The sequence below is a fragment of the Symphodus melops genome (genome assembly GCF_947650265.1).
Source record: "Symphodus melops genome assembly, chromosome: 6".
Lineage (NCBI taxonomy): Eukaryota > Metazoa > Chordata > Actinopteri > Labriformes > Labridae > Symphodus > Symphodus melops.
The window spans coordinates 7,829,151-7,854,064 of NC_136696.1; the positions used below are offsets into that span (position 1 = coordinate 7,829,151).

The following is a 24,914-nucleotide window of genomic DNA, read 5'->3' on the forward strand; positions in this document are numbered from 1 at the left end:
AAGACTTTTCTGAAATAGTGTTTGAATGTTTATTTAATCAATTTACATTCATATTGTGTAAGTAGGAGTCTGTCTCAACAGTAGAACAATTGATAAATAAAATATTACTATTTAATTGTTCTTTTATAATCTTTTAAAATTGTTTAAATGAAGTTTCAGTGTGAGAGAAGAGACAATTGGAGAATCTGCCAGTCAATATCAAGACAACCTGCTGTCCAGTCAGATAATTTGTCCATCGTCATCCTTAGGGAATCTTCAGGTCCACAAAAATTCTTTTGATAGATGGAGTCCTACAAATTGTAGTAAACGCATACTTGGCCCTGAGATACCATCAGCAAGTTGTCTGACAGGCTGGCTTCATGCCTTCATCTGTGTCGCTCTAAGATAACACTTTAACATCTATATACCTCTTTACACTTAAATATCTCATCAGTCTTATTGTCTTACAAAAAATAAACTATTCTTACCTAAAAACTTAAATTAAATTCAATAAGAAATCCATTGAATCACTCACAATGGTATTTTCTACATTTAGTGTGTATGATAAACAATTTAAAAATAGGAAAATGAGAGACATTTTACAACAGACTTGCAAAAATTACATTTTTTCACAGTTGTTTCAAATATAGAAATAGAAATGTAAAATGTTGCCTTTTCTGATCTTTTGATGATTATCAAATTCCAACTTTTTTTTTTTTTTTTTTTTTTTTTTTTTTACAACATCTCAATATCAGAATATTTTCACTTCTCAGATGCTTACCAACAACAGGAGACATACCAAGGTAAATAATGTTTTTCTTTTCATAACACCTGTAGTTAAACATGGTCTTGTAGCATGGCTGGCTAGCTTAGTGGCCAACAGCAAAATGACAATAACGTTCCAGATACAGACAGTGAAGACAAAGTGTAAAGACATTTTCCTGAGGTTGTTGTTTTGCAATGTGCTGGCTCTCAATCACTAAGGGCCTGATTTACTAAGATCTCAATTAAAGAATACTAAATTGCGTGTTCATTGCAAAAGTTTGCACGTTTGGCTTGTGGGTGTTTTGGGGGGGGGGTTTACTAAGAACATTTGCGTGAATGACGTCAGGTGCAAACCTTGTGGGGGCGGTAGTATTTTTGTCAGGCTTTTGCGTGTTCTACTGGTTTACGTCACAGAGAGGTTGGGCGGAAAGCTGGACGACTGCAAGCGCAAAATAGGTATCAGTGAGAGGCAAATGAACGTCAAGTATTTTCAAGTATAGCAGATAAATATGAATATAACAAAAGGAAAAAGTGGCTTATAAGAAAACCTCGGTATTAAACACGGTCTCTCTTTTCTTCCCTCCCTCTTTTGAATGAATTGTAATACATTGCGCAGGAGGTGCGAGTTCTCTGTGGCACTGGTGCTCAATGTGTGTGCCACTCGTGCCATTGTTGCGCACCAGAAGCTGGTCAGCGCTGTGTCTGATCGGACATAAATGCCATGGCAACAGGTACTGAAGTTGGGGATACAAGCATGGTGAGCCCCCCCATTCAAGCGTCCCACAGCGCAGCAGCAGGGGAGTTGGCTGTAGAGTGAAGAGACGAGCGTGCTCTGGAGCGCACCAGAGACACGCAACCCAAGAAAAAGGAAATGCTCAGTTTAAAAAGTAATGTTGGCGAGAAGAGGGAAATAGTATGACAGTGTCAATGTTGAAATTCTTTAGAATGCATAGGCTGTGAATATTCAGTCATAGTTTAATCATGGCGTTTCTTTTAAACTATTATTGAAGCAAGATAAAAAATAAATGCATACCATTTATTTTCCTGTCATTTAAACATGTTAACAAGTCTTTTATTGTGCCTATGTCTCCTTCTAACTGCAGCCTGCAGTGCGTAACACTGGGGCTCTTGGATTAGCACGTTCTTTTCAAAGGAGCTAAATTCAGACACCATCACAATCACCGCAATTTTTGCCTGGCTTGGTAAATCGCATTGCGTGTACTAAATTAACTTCTTTGCATTTTCTCCTCCCAGTATTTTGCACGCTGCGGCAGAAACGCCTCGTTTTGCATATTCATTAAGGCAAACATACTATTTGGACAGAACTGTTGTTTTACTCATATGAAAGACGCAATCCTCACTGCACGCTGTTAGTAAATCAGATAGCATATTTTTTGCTGGTGGTATCAAGTTTGCACACGTTTTAATACACGCAAACGTTTAGTAAATCAGGCCCTAAGTCTTTTGACACAATGTCACTGTTGGTCACTTAGTCAAACTATTTTCTTGTCCATGTTCTCTATTTAGCTTCCATTCCTTCTTGCTTCTTTTCTCCCATTCTGAAGGTATTTAGGACAGTGTGTGTGTTTGTGTTTATGTGTTTGTATGTGTCTGTCTACTTGAGCTGTGGTTGAATGTTTACACTAGTAAAAAAGAGTTTACAAATTGTTTAAGTTCTTCAGTGACATTTTGAATATACTCAAATAACAATCACAAAGAAATTGGTTATAATGAAAGTGTACCATAACAATCCAAACATAATGTGACTTACCCTTTGTGTTTATGACACTCTCTTCCGATCGACATAGTATACTATCAAAAGTTAGTGTCTATCGGATGATAATTTGGCCAGTGCACTCACAAATGAAATGAGTACAGCAGTAGTAGCTGTTGATTAGGCTAGAAAAAATAGCACAGCCCTTGTGCAGAATTGGTTACAGCGAAGAAATACAGTTAGTTAATTAAGAACATATAAATATATTGCTTTGTGACAGATCAAGTATTCTAAATTTGAAGTTCCTACGTTGGTGTTAAAGATGCCTCTGCAGAGAATGAAGAAAAGGTTTTCATGTTTGTTATACTATAGGAGGATGACCAGTTAATATGATGGAGCTTGTTTATTCCTGTGGCCCCTGTAGCCATTTCAGTTTTAGAATTTTTCATCTGGGATGACTGTGTTGAAGGGATGGTCCCAGAATGTGGAGGATATTCCAAAACCTAAAGAGAAGACACAAACAACATAAACCGGAGCAAGTGGAATCAAATCCAAAATCTCTCTGGGTCTCAACCCCATGTCGATCATATTTTTACCTGATCGTTGGTGCTCAAAGTGGTGTTTCACATGGTAGGACTTGAGACTGTACATATATGACCCTTTCATTGGTGAGCCATAGTGAAGGTAATAATGGATCATATCATATATGACATAGCCACATAGTCCTCCAACAAACACAGATATCCCAAGGACGTCAGGTAGAGTTTTGCGGAGGAGTGCATAGAAAGTTCCCACTACAAAAGATGCCAGGCCTGGAGGGAAGACCAGCCGGGAGCCATCGAATGGAGACTGTGGAAAAAACAAATGTTATGTCAAAATGGATTTCCAATCCCTCATTCTTATTGATGATGATGTTTTACCTTGTGGTGCTGTCCATGCAGAAGAAAATGTACTGTGATGAGATAGTAGTTGTGAGCAGGAGGTTTCATGTGAAAGACAAAGCGATGGATGCAGTACTCAATGAAGGACCACAAGAACCAGCCCAGCAAAAACAGTATTGGGAAAACGTACTCATGGATCGGGATAGAGAAGTCTGAGAAGTCATACACAGATTTTGACACACACACAAACACACGGACATACATGTAAAAACCTTTAAAAAATGTTTTGCATATGAAAATGAGAATATAGAGTGGAAATGTTCAGGTGAGGTAATACAGGGTACGCATGCATCGCCTTGTTATCTGCAGGTATTTTACCTGAAGTGAGGACTATCCTGGTGGTTCCTTTTGCCAGGGTGCTGTAGCAGTGCCAACTGTAATAAAAGACAATCGGAAGCCACACCACTGGTACCCAGTACCTGTAGCAAGAGATCACAGAATAATCATCAGAACTGACTATAGACTGGTACAGGAATGGGTCCTGACCCGGAAGTGAGTTGGCATTGGTTCCTAACTCTATATATCATCTGGGATTTTGAATAAGTTTGTGTTTAGATGCCTGAAACAAGTTCTGTGGTTAACATAGGCTTAAAAGATGTTGACGTTTTGTTAGAGGAGATCAAAGGAAGCCTGACACTTGCGACACATGATCCCTGCTGATGATGAGTGGTGCAATGGCAGTCTTTTTCCTCCTGTAATCAATCTCCAGCCCATTGGTCTTTACTGTTGTTAGGCAGAAATCTCTCTCCTCTCATTGGAGGGCACTGAAGGTGCACCCCTTCCCATGAAGCCTAGGTTATAAAACTCCAGGACAACCATTGTTTCATTCTCTTTTCATGCCATTGACCTCCGACGTCAGAAGATACCCATGTGCATCCTGTTTCACAGCACGCCTCTTTGTTTAAGAGTTTTGGCGCGCAGGTAACCAAGGCCTTGTAGCTGACCGGCATCCTAAATTCCAAGCTCAGATCATCCACTTGAACGCATCTTCACTTAGAGCATCTTATTTCTGCTGAATTGAAACGGTATTGAGAGAGATCGTAAAGATTACGTCTCGTTCTGTCCTGCAAAGACTGGACATCCACGGTGATCACCTCGCTCGACAGAGGACACCCCAGCCTTGCTCACCCCCTTGGACTTTGCTTTCAGCCTTACACACACACACACGCACACGCACACACACACACACACACACACACACACACACACACACACACACACACACACACACACACACACACACACACACACACACACACACACACACACCGCTTGTTTGTTTATGTTTGTCTTTGTGGTTTAGTTTATAACAGTTGTTGTTTGATTGAGTTTCATTGATTAACTTGATGTTTCTTTGTTAAATAAATTCTGTTATAATTTAAAGAGCAGTTGTTTGTGATTACTGCGTATTTGCATTGTGACTTAGGCTGGGTGAAAGGGCTTTGTGTTCGGATTTCACACCTTCAATTAAATACAGATTATTAATGAATTAATACTTTCAAGGTTTGCCTCAATCTTCCACCGATATTCTGACTTGGCCCTTTTGATGCCTCTCTTGAGGTCGGCCCGGGCCACAGAGTAGAGGGCCTGGTCATTGGACCTGAAGGCGGTGTTAAGGATAAGGATGAACTTATTGATCCCCCAATGGGAGAAATTCCCCTCCCTCAGCAGGTGCTGGACCTCCCGAGTCAGCCAGGGCTTCTGATTGGGGTAGACCTGAATCTGTTTTTTCACGGTAACAGTGTCTATGCAGTGTCGTATGTAACATAGAACACTGCCCGTAAATATCTCCAGGTCTTGATGTAAAATCACATCCCAATTGGTGCTGTCTAAGTCCTGCAGCTGTTAACGGGCTCCATCAGGCCAGGTACATATAGCGTGAACCTAAAAAGCCATACATAGCACCAACCAAAAGAGCACCGAGCCGCAGCTGTGCATGCTGCCTTCTTGCTACATATTTTAGTGAAGAAAAAGAAGTATATATATATTGATTCTAAATAAATAAATAGCTTCAACTTTAAAATAGCTTCAGTTTCAACTTCTCCGAATTGTTTGTTGTATAGCACTCAGTCCAATGACTGAGAAAGAGTTGTTTGAGAGAGAGTGTCAGTGAAAGATTATGTGTTTATAATACAATGCATTTTATTTATAAGCGCCTTTCAGGACACACAAGGACATTGTACAACAAACAAGTGTTCACAAGTGTATTTATTATAGCTGTCACTTTAACACGTTAATTAGATTAATTAATTACACCGCAAATTAACGCATTATAAAAAAATTATGCAAGATTAATTATAGCACACTTAAATAAAAAATTCAATGCCAATTTTACCCTATAGACTGTAAGAAATACACATTTCAAAGTTTGCACATTGAAGGACCCGTACTTGGCCCGTCATTTCAGACATTCCTCGCAAGCAAAACCAAATAAAGCAGGACTGAGGTGAAACTGTTGCGTCCATTCAGCTGCGCAAACCCCACTATGAGATTAAAATTAGATTAATTAATTACAAATCCTGTAATTAATTAGATTAATTTTTTTAATCGCCTGACAGCACTAGTTTAGATTTCCCAAAAGCTTGGCTAATTTGTTTTAACTGCAATCGCTTGAACTTTGTGACTGCTTTGTTTGGTGTTAATAACTTGGGTTAATGGGCAGGAAAAATGAAAAGACTTACATTCAGAATTATACAAGTGTAAAATAAGATAATCTATACCAAAGAGTCCAACTGCATGTGATTTACAGAAAGATCTTTCACATGTGTACTGCAAATAAGAGAGAAAGAGTCCCGTCTTACCAGGAAGTCTTGGTGCTTGCCTCCAGAAAAGGGTTCCCAAACAGTTGGATTGGTCTGTCAACCGGCTGGTGAACCCATGCATCGTATTTCTCTCCAAGGTAGCCTACCTGCCAAGCCAGGGGCTTCCTCCAGTCCACCAAGTCCTATAGAGTTAAAACCAATTCAAAATCAGTAAATTCCATTCCAAGGTTCAAAGTTTACTTTATTGTCAATTCCAAAATATGTCAGACATACAGTGAAATCGAAATTACGTTTCCTCCCTCCCCACTGTGCAATGTAGATAAAAAAGGTACGGTAAAATATGAAATAAAATGAGGTAAAAGGATAAAGTAAGGTCCTTTACCTGCTTTTTGTAAACATAACAATGAGCATGGTCTGTTTACCTGCTCTTTTGTTAATGTTAACAGACAAACAGTAAGGTCCTTTACCTGCTTTTGTAAAGTGTCTCGAGATAACGCCTGTTATGAATTGACGCTATATAAATAAAGATTGATTGATTGATTGATTGATAAATGATATTGACATGAATAAAATCTAAATGTGCAAAAAGTACAAAGTTAAATAAAAAGGAATCTAAAACAAGATTAGAATACTTACGATACGGTTACTTCATGCTAATCACTGCTCCTTTATCTTGCTGAGCACTTTAATGACTCAACCTGCACTTTAATCTGCATCCCTAACTGTCTGCATTGACTGTTTGATGTCTGTTCTCACATCTCTGGCAGTACCTCAAACACCACTGTACATGCACAAACAACACTAACTTCTAGAAGGTCAGCACTTTGTTTCTAAGGCTCTTAACTGTTTACAGGTCTCTTTTATTTAGCATATATGGTATGTTTTCTCTCCTTCACAGGTTATGTACATTTATGCTATATAAGCATAATTCTAATGTTAATGTTAACTGCACAGGTTTTATTCTGTAATTATGTTTACTCTTAGTCACATAGGAGGGCTTCTACATCTTGTTTGGGGAATATATATATATATATATATATATATATATATATATATATATATATATATATATATATATATATATATATATATTGTATACAGAGGGGAGGGGGACAGCGGGTGTGTATTGTAACTAATGTCTTCTTTCTATCTATCTATCTATCTATCTATCTATCTATCTATCTATCTATCTATCTATCTATCTATCTATCTATCTATCAAAAAAAGTGAAACTTCTGCATGCATGCAGTATGCAATAAATGTCCAGAGTTCTGTTTCAACGTTTCGTTCAGTGTTCATGGGGGCAGAGGCTAGGGAAGGGAGGGAAGAGAGGGAAAGGAAGGAAGGTAGAAAAGGGAGAGAGTTCAGCTTCCTGACAGCTTGGTGGAAGAAGCTGTTTCTCAGTGTGGTAGAGCCTGCCCGCAGGCTTTGGTACAGTCTCCCCTGGCAGGAGGCTGAAGAGGCTGTGTGAGGGGTGGGTGGGGTCACTCACAATGCTAGTTGCTTTGCGGGTGAGGCGGGTGTTGTAGAGGTCCAGAAGAGAGGGGAGCAAGACACCGATGATCCGTTCAGCCGCCTTCACTGTGCACTGCAGGGTCTTGTGGTTGGCAGCAGTGCAGCTCCCCAGCCACAGTGATGCAGCTGGTCAGGATGCTCTCGATGGTGCCTCTGTAGAAGGAGCACATGATGGGTGGGGGTGCTTGTGCTCTCTTCAGCTTACGGAGGAAGTAGAGGCGCTGCTGGGACTTCTTGGCCAGTGATGTGGTGTTGGCTGTCCAGGAGAGATCCTCACTGATGTGGACCCCCAGGAACTTGGTGCTGCTTACTCTCCCCACAGCAGCACCATCGATGGTCAGTGGGGGTTTGGGAGTGGGGGCCCTCCAGAAGTCGACAACAACCTCCTTGGCCTTGATGTTCAGGAAGAGGTTGTTGTCTCTGCACCACGTGGCCAGTTGGCCCATCTCCATCCTGTAGTGCATCTCATCGTTGTTGGAGATGAAACTGTTGTGTCGTCCGCGAACTTCACAATGTGGTTGCTGCTGAAGGATGGAGTGCAGTCGTGGGTCAGCAGCGTGAAGAGCAGGGGGCTGAGCACAGTGCTCAGGATGGTGGTTTTTGATGCGTTGCCGCCAACCCGCACAGTCTGAGGCCTCTTGCTGAGGAAGTCCAGCAGCCAGTTGCACAGGGAAGTGCTGAGCCCCAGCTGGTCCAGTTTGCCGATCAGCTGCTGAGGGATGATGGTGTTGAATGCTGAACTGAAGTCTATGAACAGCATTCTGATGTATGAGTTTTTGGTGTCCAGGTGGGTGAGGGCTGGGTGAAGAGCAGAGCAGATGGCATCCTTGGTTGATCTGTTGCCCCGGTATGCAAACTGGTAGGGGTCCAGGGTGGAGGGGAGGAAGGATTTGATGTGGGCCATGACTAATCTTTCAAAGCACTTCATGATGATGGGGGTCAGTGCAACGGGTCTATAGTCATTGAGAGTGGATGGTGATGGCTTCTTTGGAATGGGTATGATGGTGGTCGTTTTGAAGCATGATGGAACAACAGTCTGCCTCAGAGAAGTGTTGAAAATGTCTGTGAAGACATCTTTGAACTCCTCTGCACAGTCCCTAAGCACACGGCCAGGGATGTTGTCTGGATCTGCAGCCTTGCGGGTGTTGATCTTGGAGAAGGTTCTCTTCACGTTGACTGCAGTCAGGCACAGGGTCTGGTCGTGGGGAAGAGGGGTGGTCTTCTGTGGGGACATGCTGTTGTTTGCTTCAAACCTGGCAAAGAAGCTGTTTAGGTCATTCAGCTGAGAGGTGTTGTTGTCACAGGTCTGTGGCTTGTAGTCCGTGATGGTCTGGATACCACGCCACAGGCTCTGCTGTCCTTGAAGTGTCCAGTTACATTAAGTGAGTAGCTGTGTTTTGCTTTACTGATGTCACAGGACAGGTTGACCTTCGCCGTTCTCAGGCTGACTGCATCCCCAGCTCTGAAGGCAATGTTCCTGGCCCTCAGTAGCCCGCGTACCTCTCTTGTCAGCCATGGCTTCTGGTTAGCCTGAGTGTTGATGGTTCTCGTGGTGGTGGCATCCGCAATGCATTTGCTAATGTAGGAGGTAACAGTGTCAGAGTACTCCTCAATGTCTGTGTTGTTGTTGTAGGTGGCTGCCTGCTTAAATATCTCCCAGTCTGTGGTTTCAAAGCAGTCCTGTAGTGCAGCAGAAGCCCCCTCTGGCCACACACATACCTGCTTCAGAACTGGTTTGGTGACTTTAACCCTGGGTCTGTAAGCTGGCATTAGCATTACACTGTCTAAGGTGTTACCTTCTCTTGTGGGGAAGTTCACATGTTGGTGGAAGTGGGGTAAAACCATCTTGAGATTTGCATTGTTAAAATCCCCCGCGATGATGAAAAAGCCGTCTGGATGGGCTGTCTGTTGCTCACTGATGGCGTTTTAAAGTTCCCAAAGTGCGTCGACTCTATCAGAGTTGTTGTTGGTGGTGGGGATATACACAGCGACGAGCAGGGTCGCTGTTATCTCCCTCCGTTGATAGAAAGGACGGCACTTTATGATCATAAACTCCACCACCTTTCTTCTTTCCTCCTTTAATAAGGATTCTGTCCGAACGGTAGCATGTGAATTGTTCAAGCTGAACGGGAGAGTATGGGATGCGTTCGTTCAGCCATGTCTCTGTGAATATGTACGCACAGCCGTCCCTAACGTTGCGGTGCGCAGCTCTCATCAGCTCTATATGGTCCATTTTATTGTCCAGAGATCTTAAATTTGCCAGTAAAAAAGTCGGAAGAGCAGTCTTGTAGAGCATTTTCGCAAGCCTCGCCTCCACGTTTGCCTCTCTTTTGTTTTCGCTAGCACTGTTTGCGCTTACGTCTCCTCTCTAACTGGCGCGCAAAGTAATCCCAAAATTTGAAACTGTTGTTTCAGGGATTCAGGTTATAAATCCACAGAAAGACTGTTTCTGTTTGAGTCCAGTAGAAACTGACAGCTGTAATTGGGATCGGGAGAGAGAGGGGCTGCTGCGACTGCTTGTGCCGCCGGCCAAACTACGAACATGACAGTTTTGTGAAAAAAGCATAGCAAAAGCAGTATGATTAAATAGCAGGGTAATCTCACCTTATTTGAGTTTGTTAAAATATGCATGTAGTGTATAGCAGTTATTCCTAGAGACTGGGTCGCACAAGATTTTATTTAGGTCGCCAAATAAATTTGCAATATCCCTTAAACCTGATTCATGCTTCTTGTGGATGGCGATATTGCGCATTCGCAGCCGGCGTGACAGCACAAGGAGAGTCCGCAGAGGGTCTGAGTGCCCAGCTACTCACCTCCAAGATTTTGTAACAACGTGGAATCTCTAAAAGTGTGCACTCACTTCAGTCCATCTCTCCTGTTGCACCCATCATCATACTAGGTGATTTCAATCATTGTGACCTAAAGCAGTTTTTGTCAATATGTGAACTGCCCCACGCGACATGAAAACAAATGTAAGGCAGGCCCTGACCATAATGCTGTGCATCTCCTGCCAGTCTATAAGACTGTGTTGAGGCGAGAGAATCAATTCAATTCAATTCAAATTCAATTCAAAAAACTTTATTTGTCCCCGGGGGGCAATTCAGGAAATGCGCAGCAACGAGAGGTAAAGGTCTGGAATGAGGATGCCTCTCTTTCCCTGCAGGGCTACTTTGACTGCACAGACTGGTCAGTGTTTATGGAAACGTCTGAGAATATTGATGTCGTGTGTAGCTAAATTTCCTTCTGCAAAGACATTTTGTCATTCTGACAAAAGTGATAAAGTAATTCCCTAATGACAAGCCATGGACCTCAGCAGCTCTCAGAGGTCTGCTTAAAAGGAGAAATGATTTTATTGATGGCCACTCCACTGAGTTTTAGAAATTAGAAAGGACATTTGGACCGAAATTAAAAAAGCTGAATTTATTTATTTTATTTTTATTTAACCTTTATTTAACCAGGAAGAGAAACTCATTGAGATTAAACATCTCTTATTCAAGGGTGTCCTGGACATAACAAGCAGCAAAAATTAAGATATAAAGACAAAACTGAAGACAAAAATCGAAGCTGAGCTAGTAATGTAAGGGAGTCCTGGTGTGGTATGAAACACATGCTGCTATTTGTTTGTTAAATGGAAGTTGAATTTTAAATTTTTGTTCATTGCACTTTGTACTTTCACTTTTATTAGGATGCTGGATTGTCTCTGCTGGGCTATTAGGTTTTATATATTTTATTTAATGTAGTTGAAATGTTAGTTGGAATTATTTTTTTGCGTCGATTATGTCGTCTTTGTTTCCTGCTGCAAACTAATTTCCCTGTGGGGACAATGAAGATACCTTTGACCTTTGATATTTAATATGTGTTTATGTTTTCAATAACACATCCATGAAACACAATTGGCTGGTTTATCTATTCAAGATAAATGATAATACATAGGTGATGCAGAAATGGTGATGAAAATGGTCAGGAATGTTAATTTATTCACAAATTTGCTTCTCTCACAATTTATATACAAGATCTATTGTGAATTGGATCGCGATGGTTTGTCATTTTCAAAATCCGGGACAACAGAAAAAAAGTTTGGGAAATACTGGTGTATAGCATGCTAACAGTCATTTTCAGGAAACATTCCCCCACATCTGACTGAACCTAACGTTTTAAGTTTGCTGTGGGGAAATGAGTGCATCATCATGAGTTGCAATCGCCAAGTCGGACAATGAAATTCGGCAATACCTCTTAAACATGCATGTTTAATCATACAACATGAACGACTGCAAATGAATTGTACTTCGTATACTTCATGGGATTAATTATATTTTTTATATATAAGTGGAACTGTTACATTTGTTACCGTCACCTCTGGGGACAACAAAGTGTATCTTGATTTGATTAAAGTTTTAAACAGTGTTGTCCAAAACTGGGCATTTTCTGTAAATGGCAGATATATCAACAGTAGATACCTGAAATTTGAAAATAGTCATCTTAAACTGTATTTTGTGAAAAATTAATGAATTCCTTTAGATAAGAAAACAAACAAACACTTAGATGCTAAGGTGTTTGAGGGTAATTCTCGCTGTCCAATATGCAAACTCATAATTTTGTAATGATAAATGGTTGTTGAACTGCAGAGTCTGGCAAAGTTTAAACAACATTTGTTTCATAATAATTTGTTTCAACTTGGAGAATATGTGGTAAAACACAAACCACCATAGCACCATTCCTGCTTCGCTTCTTGATTGTCAGTCTACAAAAAGTAGGCAGAGTCAAGAAAAACTGTAACTTGATTTGGTTTAACTTCCAATAAAGCACTATCAGATAAATAACAGTTGCTAAGAATATTTTATATTGCAACATTGCAACTATAAATCACAAACCAAATTAGAGCTGAAACGATTCCTCGAATAACTCGAATAATTCGATTACAAAAATTCATCGAGGAAGTTTCGCTGCCTCGAGGCTTCGTTAAGTTTTTTTTTGTTTTTTTTGCGTCATCAAAACTTTGGTATGAGTATAAAACACGTTTAATGTAGCTGCAGCTACCTGCTCCTCTCTCTGACACACAGACACTTTAGCGCTAACACCCACACACTAGCGCGGCGCGCCCCTTTTAACTTTTAGTCAGCACACAGTTGATCCGTGATCCATACGACCCAGTCGGGAACACGTGATCCGGTCAAACGGTCGGCTTTTCTCCGTTCACTCTCTCCGTGTTTGCAGCTAACATAACGATAGCAACGTCCTCTCACAGTCTCTGTCATAGACGCGTCTCTGGTCTCTGTAGTCTGTGAGCGCGCTGAATGCACGCGCTGCAGGAGCAGACAGAGATACACTTTTAACAATATACAGGCTGATAATATGAAATGTCTAATATCTTCAAAGCTAAATCCAGACAGAACTTGTTTGTGGAATAATAATTTAGCAAATATATATTTAAAGTTTCTCAATTTCCTTATCTGACATAATGATTGATTCTGTGATTGATTCAAACAGAACATAATGCTTTCTCAATTAAATGTACTGTACAGATGTGTAGGCTACACAAAACAGTATTTGTTATTTCAGCCATTAAAACGTGTTTGGCCTGTATTTTTCATCTACCTGCCGCGTTGACCAGTGAATCAGAAAGTGAATCAGGGACCCTGTCAGTAATATGGTGAGCATCATCAGTAGCTGTAGAGCAGAGGTGGTTGGCTGTAACAAGCAGGCGTTTCCATGGTAACTGCAAAGAAGCAGGTTTGTAGGGACGACCCAAGACGAGTTAAACCTTAATTAAGCAAAAGTATGATTTATTAGATTACTCGATTAATCGACGGGATATTCGATAGAATACTCGATTACTAAAATATTCGATAGCTGCAGCTCTAAACCAAATGTTATTAAATTAGGGGTTTTTGTGGCTTCTTTTGGTAAAGGTCAGCTCTTGTACAATAATAAACAATATGTGTGTGTTTTGAACAGTGTATGCCTAGAAAACAAGAAGTATCTGAACTTCAGAGTTTACAAACAAACAGGGACAGTTTTCGAATGAACAAGGGTGAATAACCGGATGACAGTTCACTCTTCTCTCACACACACACACACACACACACACACACACACACACACACACACACACACACACACACACACACACACACACACACACACACACACACACACACACACACACACACACACACACACACACACACACACACACACACACACACACACACACACACACACACACACACCTTGTCAAGGTCCACAGAGCTGCAGCGGTTGAACAGAGCATTATTGTCCTTGTTTATCACATCCTTGTCTGGTCTGTCTTCTGCTGTATGTTCGCTCGCTTTCCTCCTTTCTCTCAGAATCTGAAGAAAAACAACACACAAATTAATAATATATAAATAAATATAAATAATAAAGGTAATAAATAAACAAAGGTGGATGTAATGATGGGGTAAGACAAATAATGTCTTATATTTCCCATTGACAGATATGCTATTAAACTGTTAAAAGTTGAAGACATCAAGCTTATAAACCTTTTCAACTATATACCTTAACATTTACTCATTGTCAAAGGAAAAAAGGTAAAAACCAAGACAAAACATTTTCCGAAGATATGTATCAGACCAAGCCTTCGATCCATGTTCTGAGGCATTCTTTTTCAATTCTTTGACCCAAGTTTAAAATTAAACTACTGAGTTCCTGATGCCCAGCCCCCAGGAACCTTCCATTCAAATGCCAGCTGCTTTAAATATTGTTGGTGTCGAGACTGGCCCAAGAAAGAAAGAGAAATAATGAATACACTTAATGTCATGTAGAAAAATCATAGACTATATTAAACATGACTTTGTGCAACAGCTGCTATGATTATGGATTCATTAATAAATGTGTGAGGCCTAAGTTCAGTAAAACAATACTGTAGGCTACTGTGTGTATCTTACGTATCTTACCATGTGTAATACTGTGTTCTTGTGAGGCATCTACTGGTGACACCCTGCAATTAGATGCATGGGCGTGTTTACAGTGTAATGTATGTAAAGAGGGGGGCTCTCTCTTTGCCTGGGAATTGCATCGGCTGACTGACAGCTGACTTGCTACTGCCCTAGAGGGGCTAATTTTAGTTTTTAGTTTCATAATTTAAGGTTGACTTTGCTGTAGAGGTGGGATTTTTGAACATTTGAAAATGGTAAATGAACGTGTGGTTATATAGAGCTTTACTGGCTGACTCCTGATTGCACTTTACACCACAAGTAACACCGACCCATTCACACACTGATGTGCTGTGAAAAGTATAAACATATTCCATTCATACACATTCACAATAAACCAACAGTGTCAAATGGAGGTAAACTATAGTCCACACGCACCTGTTCTCACTAAATCCAACTTCTCATAAAATATGACCTTTTTCAGTCACTTTTTTGGTGTCAATGTGACACATCTTTTAACTTATGAATGTAAAGCCGATATGAACAAATAAATTGCAGGTTATTTGCTGTTGTTCAGTAAACACTGAAAGGGGAGGAGAGGTCACTAACCAATAGTCGGCATACAATTGTGTTTCGGTCAATCCAGGAGTGCTTATGTACACTTGTCAGGCTTAGGACAATAGGTGGTTTGCCTTTTTGTTGACATAACTCTCACCTAAGATAGGGTTATTGACATGTCAGGAGGGAGAATTTTTAAGAACTGCTATAATACTTCTCTGGCTAACATAGTGTGAATTAAAACAATTACACAGTTTACACAACAATATAAATCTTTGTTTTGCTGCGTAAGGCAAATTTAACCTTGATTTAATTTGTTTTTCATATTTGCATATATGCTGTTTATGCTTTTTAAATGGATTATTTATTATCCTGCCAGAATAGGGCAAACTTTAGGGTGGATAAATCGTTACATATGTTTTGTTTCTTTTCCCATAAATCTTAACTAATGAAAGCATTTTCAGAATTAACGATTGGTGGTGGCAGTCGGTTGGGTATACGGCTTGGTAAAACCACCACACAGAAACCTTGATCTGTGCGTGCGTGTTTTGTGTAATTTTAATTCAATTTTTAATTTTATACATTTGATTAATACCCAAGGGGAAAATTCTGGTTCACACTCTGTTATTATAGATGTTTCTCATACACAAATGCTTCCCTGAATCACACAAATGTACAAGCAGGACCTGTGGGCATACATTAATGGAGAGATGCCAGTGTGGCGGTAGCCCCCACTGGAAACGCCCCCTGAGCTGGTGGGGGATTGATGCCTTACTCAAGGGCACCTTGGCAGTGCTTGAGATGTGGTCTGGCACCTTTCCAGCTACCAGACCAACTACCGTATTTTGGTCCGCATCAGGACTTGAACCGGCGACCCTCCGGTTACTGCTGCCCCAAAGCCTACATAAATTAGAGTTTAAGGGGTGGATCAATACAAGCATGAAGATAATTGATAAGAGCTGGGTCAAAGGTAAATGTTGCATTTGATAGGGTGAACAACATTGTGACATAATACTTTAGAAACTTACACAGATATCTTGTAACTTACACAGTTTGTTTCTAGTTTACCTTGTAATTTTTCATTAAATTATGTGCATGATTCTAATTAAGAGATATACTTGTCTCTGTGCATTTTCTCTATCCTCTCCTGTTTCCTCTTCTGCAATACGTTCTGACAGCAAAACAATTTCCCCATGAGGCCTATTTGATTTGGTTATTTATAACGGGAGATTTTATTTCATTTTATTAAAAAACTAAAAACTATTTGCTGTTTAATTTCTCAAGAAAATACAATAACTCCTGTGAGCATGTGTCAGTTTTGTTATCTTCACATTTTATAACTTGGGTTTTATGACTGATGATGAGGAGAATATTGGGGTTAAAGGTAGACAAAGTGGGCAGGGCAAATGTCGAGTTGTCTCGCCCTCTGATCAGCCACTGTGTAGTAAGATGTGTTAATGGTTGGCTTTTGGAGTATAAAAATGTTTCATCACGGGATGATGACAGTGGCAAACGACAGCACTTGTGTAATTATACAGTTTTAAATATGTTTATCAAATACTGTAACTACTTAATAATTACCAACCTCATTGGATAAACCATTACCTCCCAAGGTAATATGATCCTTTTTCTTTGCTGTTAAATTCTCGCTATGTTCCAGAAGGTTCAAGGTTCAAGGTTCTTCATTGTCAAATATGCTCCATGTTAAACATACAGCACAGATGAAATTGCAATCCCCCCCAACCCCCAGTGCAAACCTGCAGTGCATAAAAAGAGCACTAAAGTTGATGCCAAACTTAAGAACTTGCTACTATTGTATTTTTATCAATCCTGAACAAAGACAGGAAGCAGCATAGTTGAGGCCCCACTGGTATTAAGTAAATAAGTATAAACCAAGATGCAACATGACATTAGCAGTTCAACAAGTTAGAAGTTCAAGTGATTTTAGAACAAGAAAAAGCTCTTAAAATCCAAATGCATTGGAACTGCAAATGTTAAAAACCAAAACAAAAGTTAAAGCCAGTGAGTTTTTTTTATTTTCCAATAACTTATTTCCCCCCTATATTTACAGTATTTTAATTATATTTAGTGTCTTCTTTTCAGATAATAGTGTTGACTGAACAAGTTATATGATCCAAAGTATCGAACTTTAGTATCTATTTTAAATTCATTAATGGTGCTGCTCAATATCTTGTAATTAAATCAGCCTGTCTCAACACATCCACTTTAGAAATACTAAAGCATTTATTTCTTAGCCTGTGCAATTGTTTGGGGATTTTAATTATTTTTTTTGCACCGTCTCTCTACCTCTCTATTCCATCCTGTGTAACTTCTTTGAGTGAATAGAGCCCTGCAGTCTCCTGCCCTTAAATGTGCATTTGAGCAGCAGTAACTCAGTCCGTAGGGACTTGGGTTGGAAGGTTCACCGGTTTAAATCCTGATATGGACCAAAATACGGAAGTTGGTCTGGCAGCTTGAGAGGTACCACACCACTTATTGAGCACTGCCGAGGTGCCCTTGAGCAAGGCACCCAATCCCCACCAGCTCAGGGGGCACTTTCTCTCCATTAAAGCATGTCCAAAGGTCCTGCTTCTGCATGTGTGTGAGTCAGGCCTGTGTGTGTGTGAGAGAAGTAGAGTGTGTCTCTAAAATAAGAGTGTGACCCTGAATTTCCCCCTCAGGAATTTATAAAGTATATACAATTAAAAAATTAAAGGGGTATTTTCTCTATGCCAATTAGAGAAAAACAGGTATGAGCTCCAACAAATTTACAAACATGGGTGTGAACCATTCAGCAGTTTAAGAACAACTTCATCTGCCCAAGACTTTCCTTAGGTTTTGTTCTAAAAAAACATTAGAAAGATATTGGTAAATAATGCCCATTAACTTAAATAAAAACGTAGATGCATTAACTATGTGAATACATCCAAAGTATATGCAGCAGAATTGTGATAAACTAAGTTATTACTCTCACTTTGCTTAAGAAAAAAATAGAAAGCTTGTTGTGTGTTGTTTAATGATCTAGGTTAGCATTTAAAGGACACTTTTTTGTCATAGCTCCCTTTCAAATGTGAATAATAGAATGTTAATGCTTGACATATCCTTGTTTTGTTTGGGTGGTACCCCTTTAACTGCCAATGCCTTCAATCTCAAGCAAAATGTTAAGGAAACTAAAAAAACAGCACATCTCACAGAGCAATATGCTCTACATAAGATAATTACCAGGAGAGAGTATAATGAAAGTAATGAGTATATAAAGGGTGTGTATGCGTGAGATGTGTGTCTGTGTGGATAACAAGATCACTTGTCTTCCAATAACTAAAAAAACCAGTCAAACCTGAATTATGAAGTCTCAAGATTCCTCTGCACCTGCTTTGGATTGTTCGTGCACTGATACACAAGGATCAGAGTCTTCAAGTAGCTAGTCAATTTGGGAAGGTGTCTTATTACCATGCAGAGCAGAATGCCATATAAACACTGCAACCACCATACCATGTTTCAATACTATACTTTTTCTTATCAACGTTTTTCACAACAGTGAAAAGAAAAATGTATGCCACAAAACTTTGTTTGATCAGACTTGCAAACATGAATGACATCTTAAATGTGAACAGGCACATTTTAGTTTTTTCAACCAGCAAAGTAAATCAGGGGGAACTGAAAACAAACTTTTTATTTATTCCACATCTCCAAAACAGTTTTAGACCATTTATAGACCCTTTAAAACAGTATGTGATATTCACGAATAAATACTGTATAAACAGTTGGATTTGTTGACATCCCTGTCAAAATTAAACAGATATGCACTGGCTTCAGTGAAGATAATATTACATTTTTTCCCCCAATTTTAGTTTCCCTAAAGCCAAAAAAGTTCATTGCATCTAAATTAATACATCCTGTTAAATGTTCATTTGGTTTGACTACTGGTAATCTTACCATTTTTCAACCAGTATTTTTGTTGAATTTCATACAGCAGTTTAAAGATTCTCTTTTAAATATAAATGAACACCACTGAAGGACATTCTGGACAATTTAAAGAGTAACACGTTTCAAACAAATGCTTCTGTGGTTGTCAGGCAGAAAGTGTCCTTGTGATATTCTGTTTGTCATCATGTTGTTTTTCTTTTGTATGACTTCCTGTTTTATTTTGTTGACTGCTGTTTTTGTAGGAATTCTAGTCTGGCTTCCTGCCTTTGTTATGTTTCCCGCCTTTTGTCCAACACACCTGTATCTCTTTTCCCATTAGTCAGACCGGTATATATGCCCTGAGTTTTCACCAGCCCTCTGCCAGATTGTCATTGTATTCCTCGTGTTTCATTCTCTCCAGCCTTTTTTGTCCTAGTGTTTGCTTGCCCGGTTTTTTCTGACTTTGGATTTTGGAATTTTGGATTTTGGATTGTCTGTTTTTGACCGACTGCTTTCTAAGTAAAGAACTTTCAAAGTGCTTTTTGTGTACTGGTTTTCTCTGCAACTGAGTCTGGTTTTGAATTGTGACAGTCCTATTGAATGCCTCTGTGTGTGGCTATTCATTAAATACATCTAATAAATATTTTTTACATTATGATTATACAAAAATAATTGTCAACTTACAAACAAATGGGACTGAAGGTGTCCTAAAACTGTGATAAAATGTTAAAGTTTAAAATTGTAGTTTTGCCAATAATCAACATTTACATTATTTGCCTTATTCATATGTTTGTATGCACTTAACCTCTCAAGCATGATAAAAGAATAGGGTAATGAAAATGCTAATTTTCACTCCTGTGGCACATTAATGCATACATTTTTTTCAGTTCCTGACTGCCCATCCTGTTTCCTGGACCTCACTCCTTTTTCCCCCAAATGTAACCGTGGTAATGACGATAACCACCTGAGGCCTGAAATTGAGCGTATAAAAGCAGTGTCTGCAGTCTCTATGGTAGCAAAAGTAAACATTGCGCTGAGTAATATATCACCATGGTGATAGCCTCAGAGCAGCTCATAAGAGAAACAAAAGAGGTAGTTTATTAGAACAGTTTGTGTGTGTGTGTGTGTGTGTGAGAGAGAGAGAGATGGGGGTATAGAAGAGCTGAATTTATCTGTCAAAACACACTTACAATGCATGTTGGAAGCCATCTGGTGAAGCCTAACCCTGATGCCTTTCAACATTCCTTTTTACAGGACTTATCAACATGCATAATAAACTCTAAGATGGACTCTGTACTCTAACCTTTTAAGTTTCTGCCTTGTAACACTTTGTTGCTCTACATGTTTCTAAAATGGGCTTCAATTTTTTTTTACCATACAATCATTTTTATCTTACTTTTTTAAAGAATGTGTTATTCTTTAACTATTTCTTTAGCGGTGCATTGCCACATTTTAACTAACAGTATTAGCAGGCTTTATTTGTTCATGTTAAAGCAAAAGGAGCAAAAAGCAAACAAAGGTGCACCCATGATTGCCACACTGACAGGGAAGGTATTTTTGTCGTTTAAATCACACAGACACAAACACACACATATACTTACCCCGTTACTGGTGCAAAAACTCAGTTCAGATTATACAAAAAGTGTTAAGTATATTTTTTTCACTTCATTTTCTTGTCCTTAAATAGAATGTGCAAGTCCATATATATAAATATCCTTGGGCAACATTCAGCGAATTCGACAGGGATATATATATATATATATATATATATATATAAAGATAGATATAGATATATATTAGGGATGAGGACGAGCACTCGAGTACTCGCCGCTGACTCCATTATTCAAGTTCCAAGTCATTACTCGCGCACCTGTGCAAGCAGTGCTTTTGGCTTATACAGCGTTATTCTTGTGACCCAGCTTTTTATTTTCGCCTCATTTAACATACTAGCAAGGAAAATAATGAACGGGAAACAAACGTATATCTTCTCCAGCCACAGCTTCAGTTTTAGTACACACAAGCCAGATGTCAACAAAAACAATAGGCGGCTACGGCAACTCTCAAGGGACAAATTAGTCAGAAAGCAAAAGAACAACAAATTCAGAACTGTCTGCTACACATGCGACATGTCAGTCAAGAAAAGTGATGACAAAACAATGTAATAGATGTTCAGTGCAAGATTTGTGGCATTAAAATTGCATACCATAGAAATATTAGTTTGATGCTTAAAACACAATTGGAAATCAGCCGAGACCAAAACAGGCAGTTTCACGTCACGTCATTAGCTAGCCCTCTTAGCACACATAGTTAGCCTGCTAATAACCAAAACGGTAAATTGAGATATACTTCCACTAAGTTTTATAAAAAGAGCTTCAGAGACCTCAGGGTGTTTGTCGAGCTGGAGTACAGGCTACCATCACGGAGAACAACAGGTACAAGGTTGTTTTTTGAGAGTGTTAAGCAACACAGCACGAAGTACATATAGCCTACGCTGCTGTCGTGACATGACGATCGCTTTCTGTTGTCGGCTATTTATTGATATTTATCTTTTAAATATTGTATGTTTGTCATTTTACAGGTATAGCAGGCATACAGGCATTTTACTGGGTGTTTATGTAATTTTACAGGCTTTTACACGATTTTTTTTATGATAAAAAATAATAATCATGCGAATAATAATCTGCAAGTACTCAACTACTCTTTCATTAGGTAATTCGAGAACCGAGATGACAGTAAATTGCCATCCCTAATATATATATTGAACCACACAAATGAAAATCTTAAAAAGTGTCTGGAGAAACTTACCAATCCTGTCTTTAATACAGCATTGATTATCTGAGGTTAAACAAATTGTGTTTTATGTACTTTAAAACAAAATTCAAGGACATGGAAGTAAAAAAAACAACAACAAAAAACTAGTGCCATTATTACTAGTGCCATCATTTACAAATGCTTCTATATTCAGTGAATCATTGCCATTTTCCATGGAAAAAAACACCAAATAATTTGCAGTTTACATAAATAGATAATCTTTTACTTTTTGTACACATGATGGTTAATTGTAGGCTAAATTATGTAGGCTAAACAATAAGTTGAAACAATACTTGGTAGATTATATCAAAAATAAAAACTTTCCCCAGATTCAAGTTGTTTTTTTCAAATAGTTTTATAAGATCTCAAATTGTTAATGAATTTTACCCCAAGTCAATCTCCAAACAACTGGAGTCTAGTTCTATGAATCTGGATGTTGGACTGACCTCAGTGCTGATTCACCTCCAACAAGATGCATTTCAAATAAAATGAGAAAAATTATTAACCACAGACTTCAGCTAAAGAGGGTGTAATGATAGCTGCTGACAAAGAAAATGTACTAAACCACTAAATTAAACTGTAAAGAGCTTTTGTGAGAATGTGTGAAAATATAGGTAGATGATGCAAAGCAAATACAAATTGTCACAGAGTTTAGCTAACTTTTAACACAATATCTGCAACACAACTCTCCCACCTCGCCAAAAAAACACAAGTTAATGTTTGTATACCATTTCTAAACCTAATCGTTAACAGAGCCATAAAGAAGTCCAAAAGTGATGTGTTTTTATTGTTATGACTTAGGAGTGACGTGCACATGACCATCCAGAAGGGATAAGGAAGAAAAGAAAATGACTTTTGTTACGGCAACGGTGTTAACTTTGCATACACAGATGCACTTCCAGGCAAAAATACACACAGACACATGAGTCTGGGCAAGCCATGTAAATGTCAATCTGCTGGCAAGAGATGTCTGCAAACTCTCTCTTCTCCTAAGAGAAACACACAACAGTAAATTGGGCGTGAATTTTTCCAATAGCAAGGAAATTATGGTTGTATTTTTCTTATCCCATTTATTACTACTGTGACATGACTAACGAGTTTCTTTCTCTGTCTTTTCACACATGCACACAAATGAACACATACACACAAAACATACTCATTTATTAACATCACGACACCTCCATCCCACCCTACAACGTAAAACCCATTCTTTTTTCCTGGTAGACTTATCTGTGTTTGTTAACTCCTAAGTCCCTCCCTAGTTACCACTGTCTGGCTGGGGTTGGGGTGTTCCTTCTTTTTCTCAAGTCCGAAGAAACACTGTGAAGTTTGCTCACTGTGAGGAATATTTTGGGTTATCATTTCTATGGTTTAGATATTTTCAAGAGAGGAGTAGATATGTTAAGATCGGAATACATGATAGGAGCATGCCACTACTTCTCCTATGACGTCCAGGCTCGGTAGAGATGTGGGAAGTATGTGACCAGGAACAATTAAAACCATCAGTTATAAGAACATGTATACTATAGTTAACCTCATATTATGGGATATGTTAATGTAGTATAGCCGACACCAGATTGTGTGATTGCATTTTTGTCTGTTTATTACAGTAGGCTGTATCGTTTATAGACTACCCCCTGTCAAGTCATTCAACTCACAGCAGTTTGGAGCTGGCTTTCAATCAATGAGCACACAACAGAGAAATTAAAGACTTTAGATCTCCCTGTCAGACAATGCACCAAAACTTACATTTTGAAATTCTTGCTGAATATTATATTAAAACCTCTCTAACAACGTCTAGCCCTGTGTAACAACTGCGCATATCTCCAAATGAAACTGACTTTCAGCGCTTCTCTGTCACACGAGACATTTCCCAACATAACGGCACACACCTGATGCGCAATTTGGGTTACATTCTTAATCATTTAGCCTATCTGCACATCTGGCGAATAAATGTATTTTATTTTAATGTGAGAAATATTGTATTTAAATGAAATGCTATATTTAACTATGCTGTCAGTTTCCTTTAAAAAGTAGGCACACGTTGAACACCCAGTTGAGAAATACAAACAGGTCGATGTCTTTCTGTTAAATTGTTTTGATGCTCTGAGAAAGTAATGTCGGGCTTTTCAACTAGAACGTAAGCAAGTAAGACTTTACCTTTGGCTCTTCGGAGTAGTTGTCTCTGTCGAGCTCTCCAATGTAGTACTGTTCCATCCACCGCCGGGCGTTGTCAGAGTGGCGGTGTGGGGGTCCTTCCATCTCCTGGCACACGTCCTTGCCTGATCGACTAAGTATGTGCGCCTCACCACCCGGATGCATACGCAAGAATGCGGTCACGTCGTACACCCTGGTCCCCTGGAGAACCCAGCAGGAGTCCTTGGTGCAGTGTAGGGCCACCTCCCTCTCAGTGAACGACCTGGGGGACGGAGACGGAGACATTCCTGGTAATGAAGATGCAAAGCCTACACCTGAATAGGAAACTGTACAGAAAGGAACCAGAGCAGAGAGAGTTCTGAGGGTCATTGACTATAGTAGAGAATTCAATTTCGACGTTGACACCCAAAGGCTGTAAAACTTTAGTAGCTAATTCTTGGGAGGACAGAGGTGAGAGGCGGGGTCTGTGAGGCCTTCAAATGCAAAGGAAAGATTGGCGTTCAGATTTATTCACAGCAGCAACGACATACAGGTGTCTAAAAACGTGTCAGTAAACTCCCTCGGTGGCGTCTTGATGGATTGTATTGTTTGCATATGTTAAGATATTTGCTTTTCCTTTTCATTAAAGACGAATTTTTAAGTGACACATAACCGTTACCAGATTTCTGAATGTTCCTTGAAAGCAGCATTACATCCAGACGCACCTGTTACTCTTTAGGTGCGACTGTAAACAACTCCGAAAGACCAATAAGTGGAGAAAGGGACCAACAGTGACTATTATTGGCTATGAAAGAACCCACATAGTAGGCAACAAAACACATTTTTATAAGCGGTTGTTTTTTCAACAAACGTTCACTTTGGCCGTCAACCACTGGGAAGTCCGACATCACTT

General features: G+C 39.3%; 1 protein-coding gene across 1 annotated transcript; it reads right to left on the reverse strand.

Annotated features, from left to right (window-relative positions):
- Window positions 1-15: 15 nt before the first annotated feature.
- Window positions 16-24,529, reverse strand: fa2h (fatty acid 2-hydroxylase). Its single transcript, XM_079345264.1, has 7 exons — window positions 24,026-24,529; window positions 13,907-14,026; window positions 6,201-6,343; window positions 3,718-3,818; window positions 3,379-3,551; window positions 3,055-3,307; window positions 16-2,961 (listed from the first exon to the last, which is right to left on the reverse strand). Exons 1-7 carry the CDS (start codon window positions 24,389-24,391, stop codon window positions 2,894-2,896), a joined length of 1,224 nt encoding a protein of 407 aa, XP_079201390.1. The 5' UTR covers window positions 24,392-24,529; the 3' UTR covers window positions 16-2,893.
- Window positions 24,530-24,914: the final 385 nt, after the last annotated feature.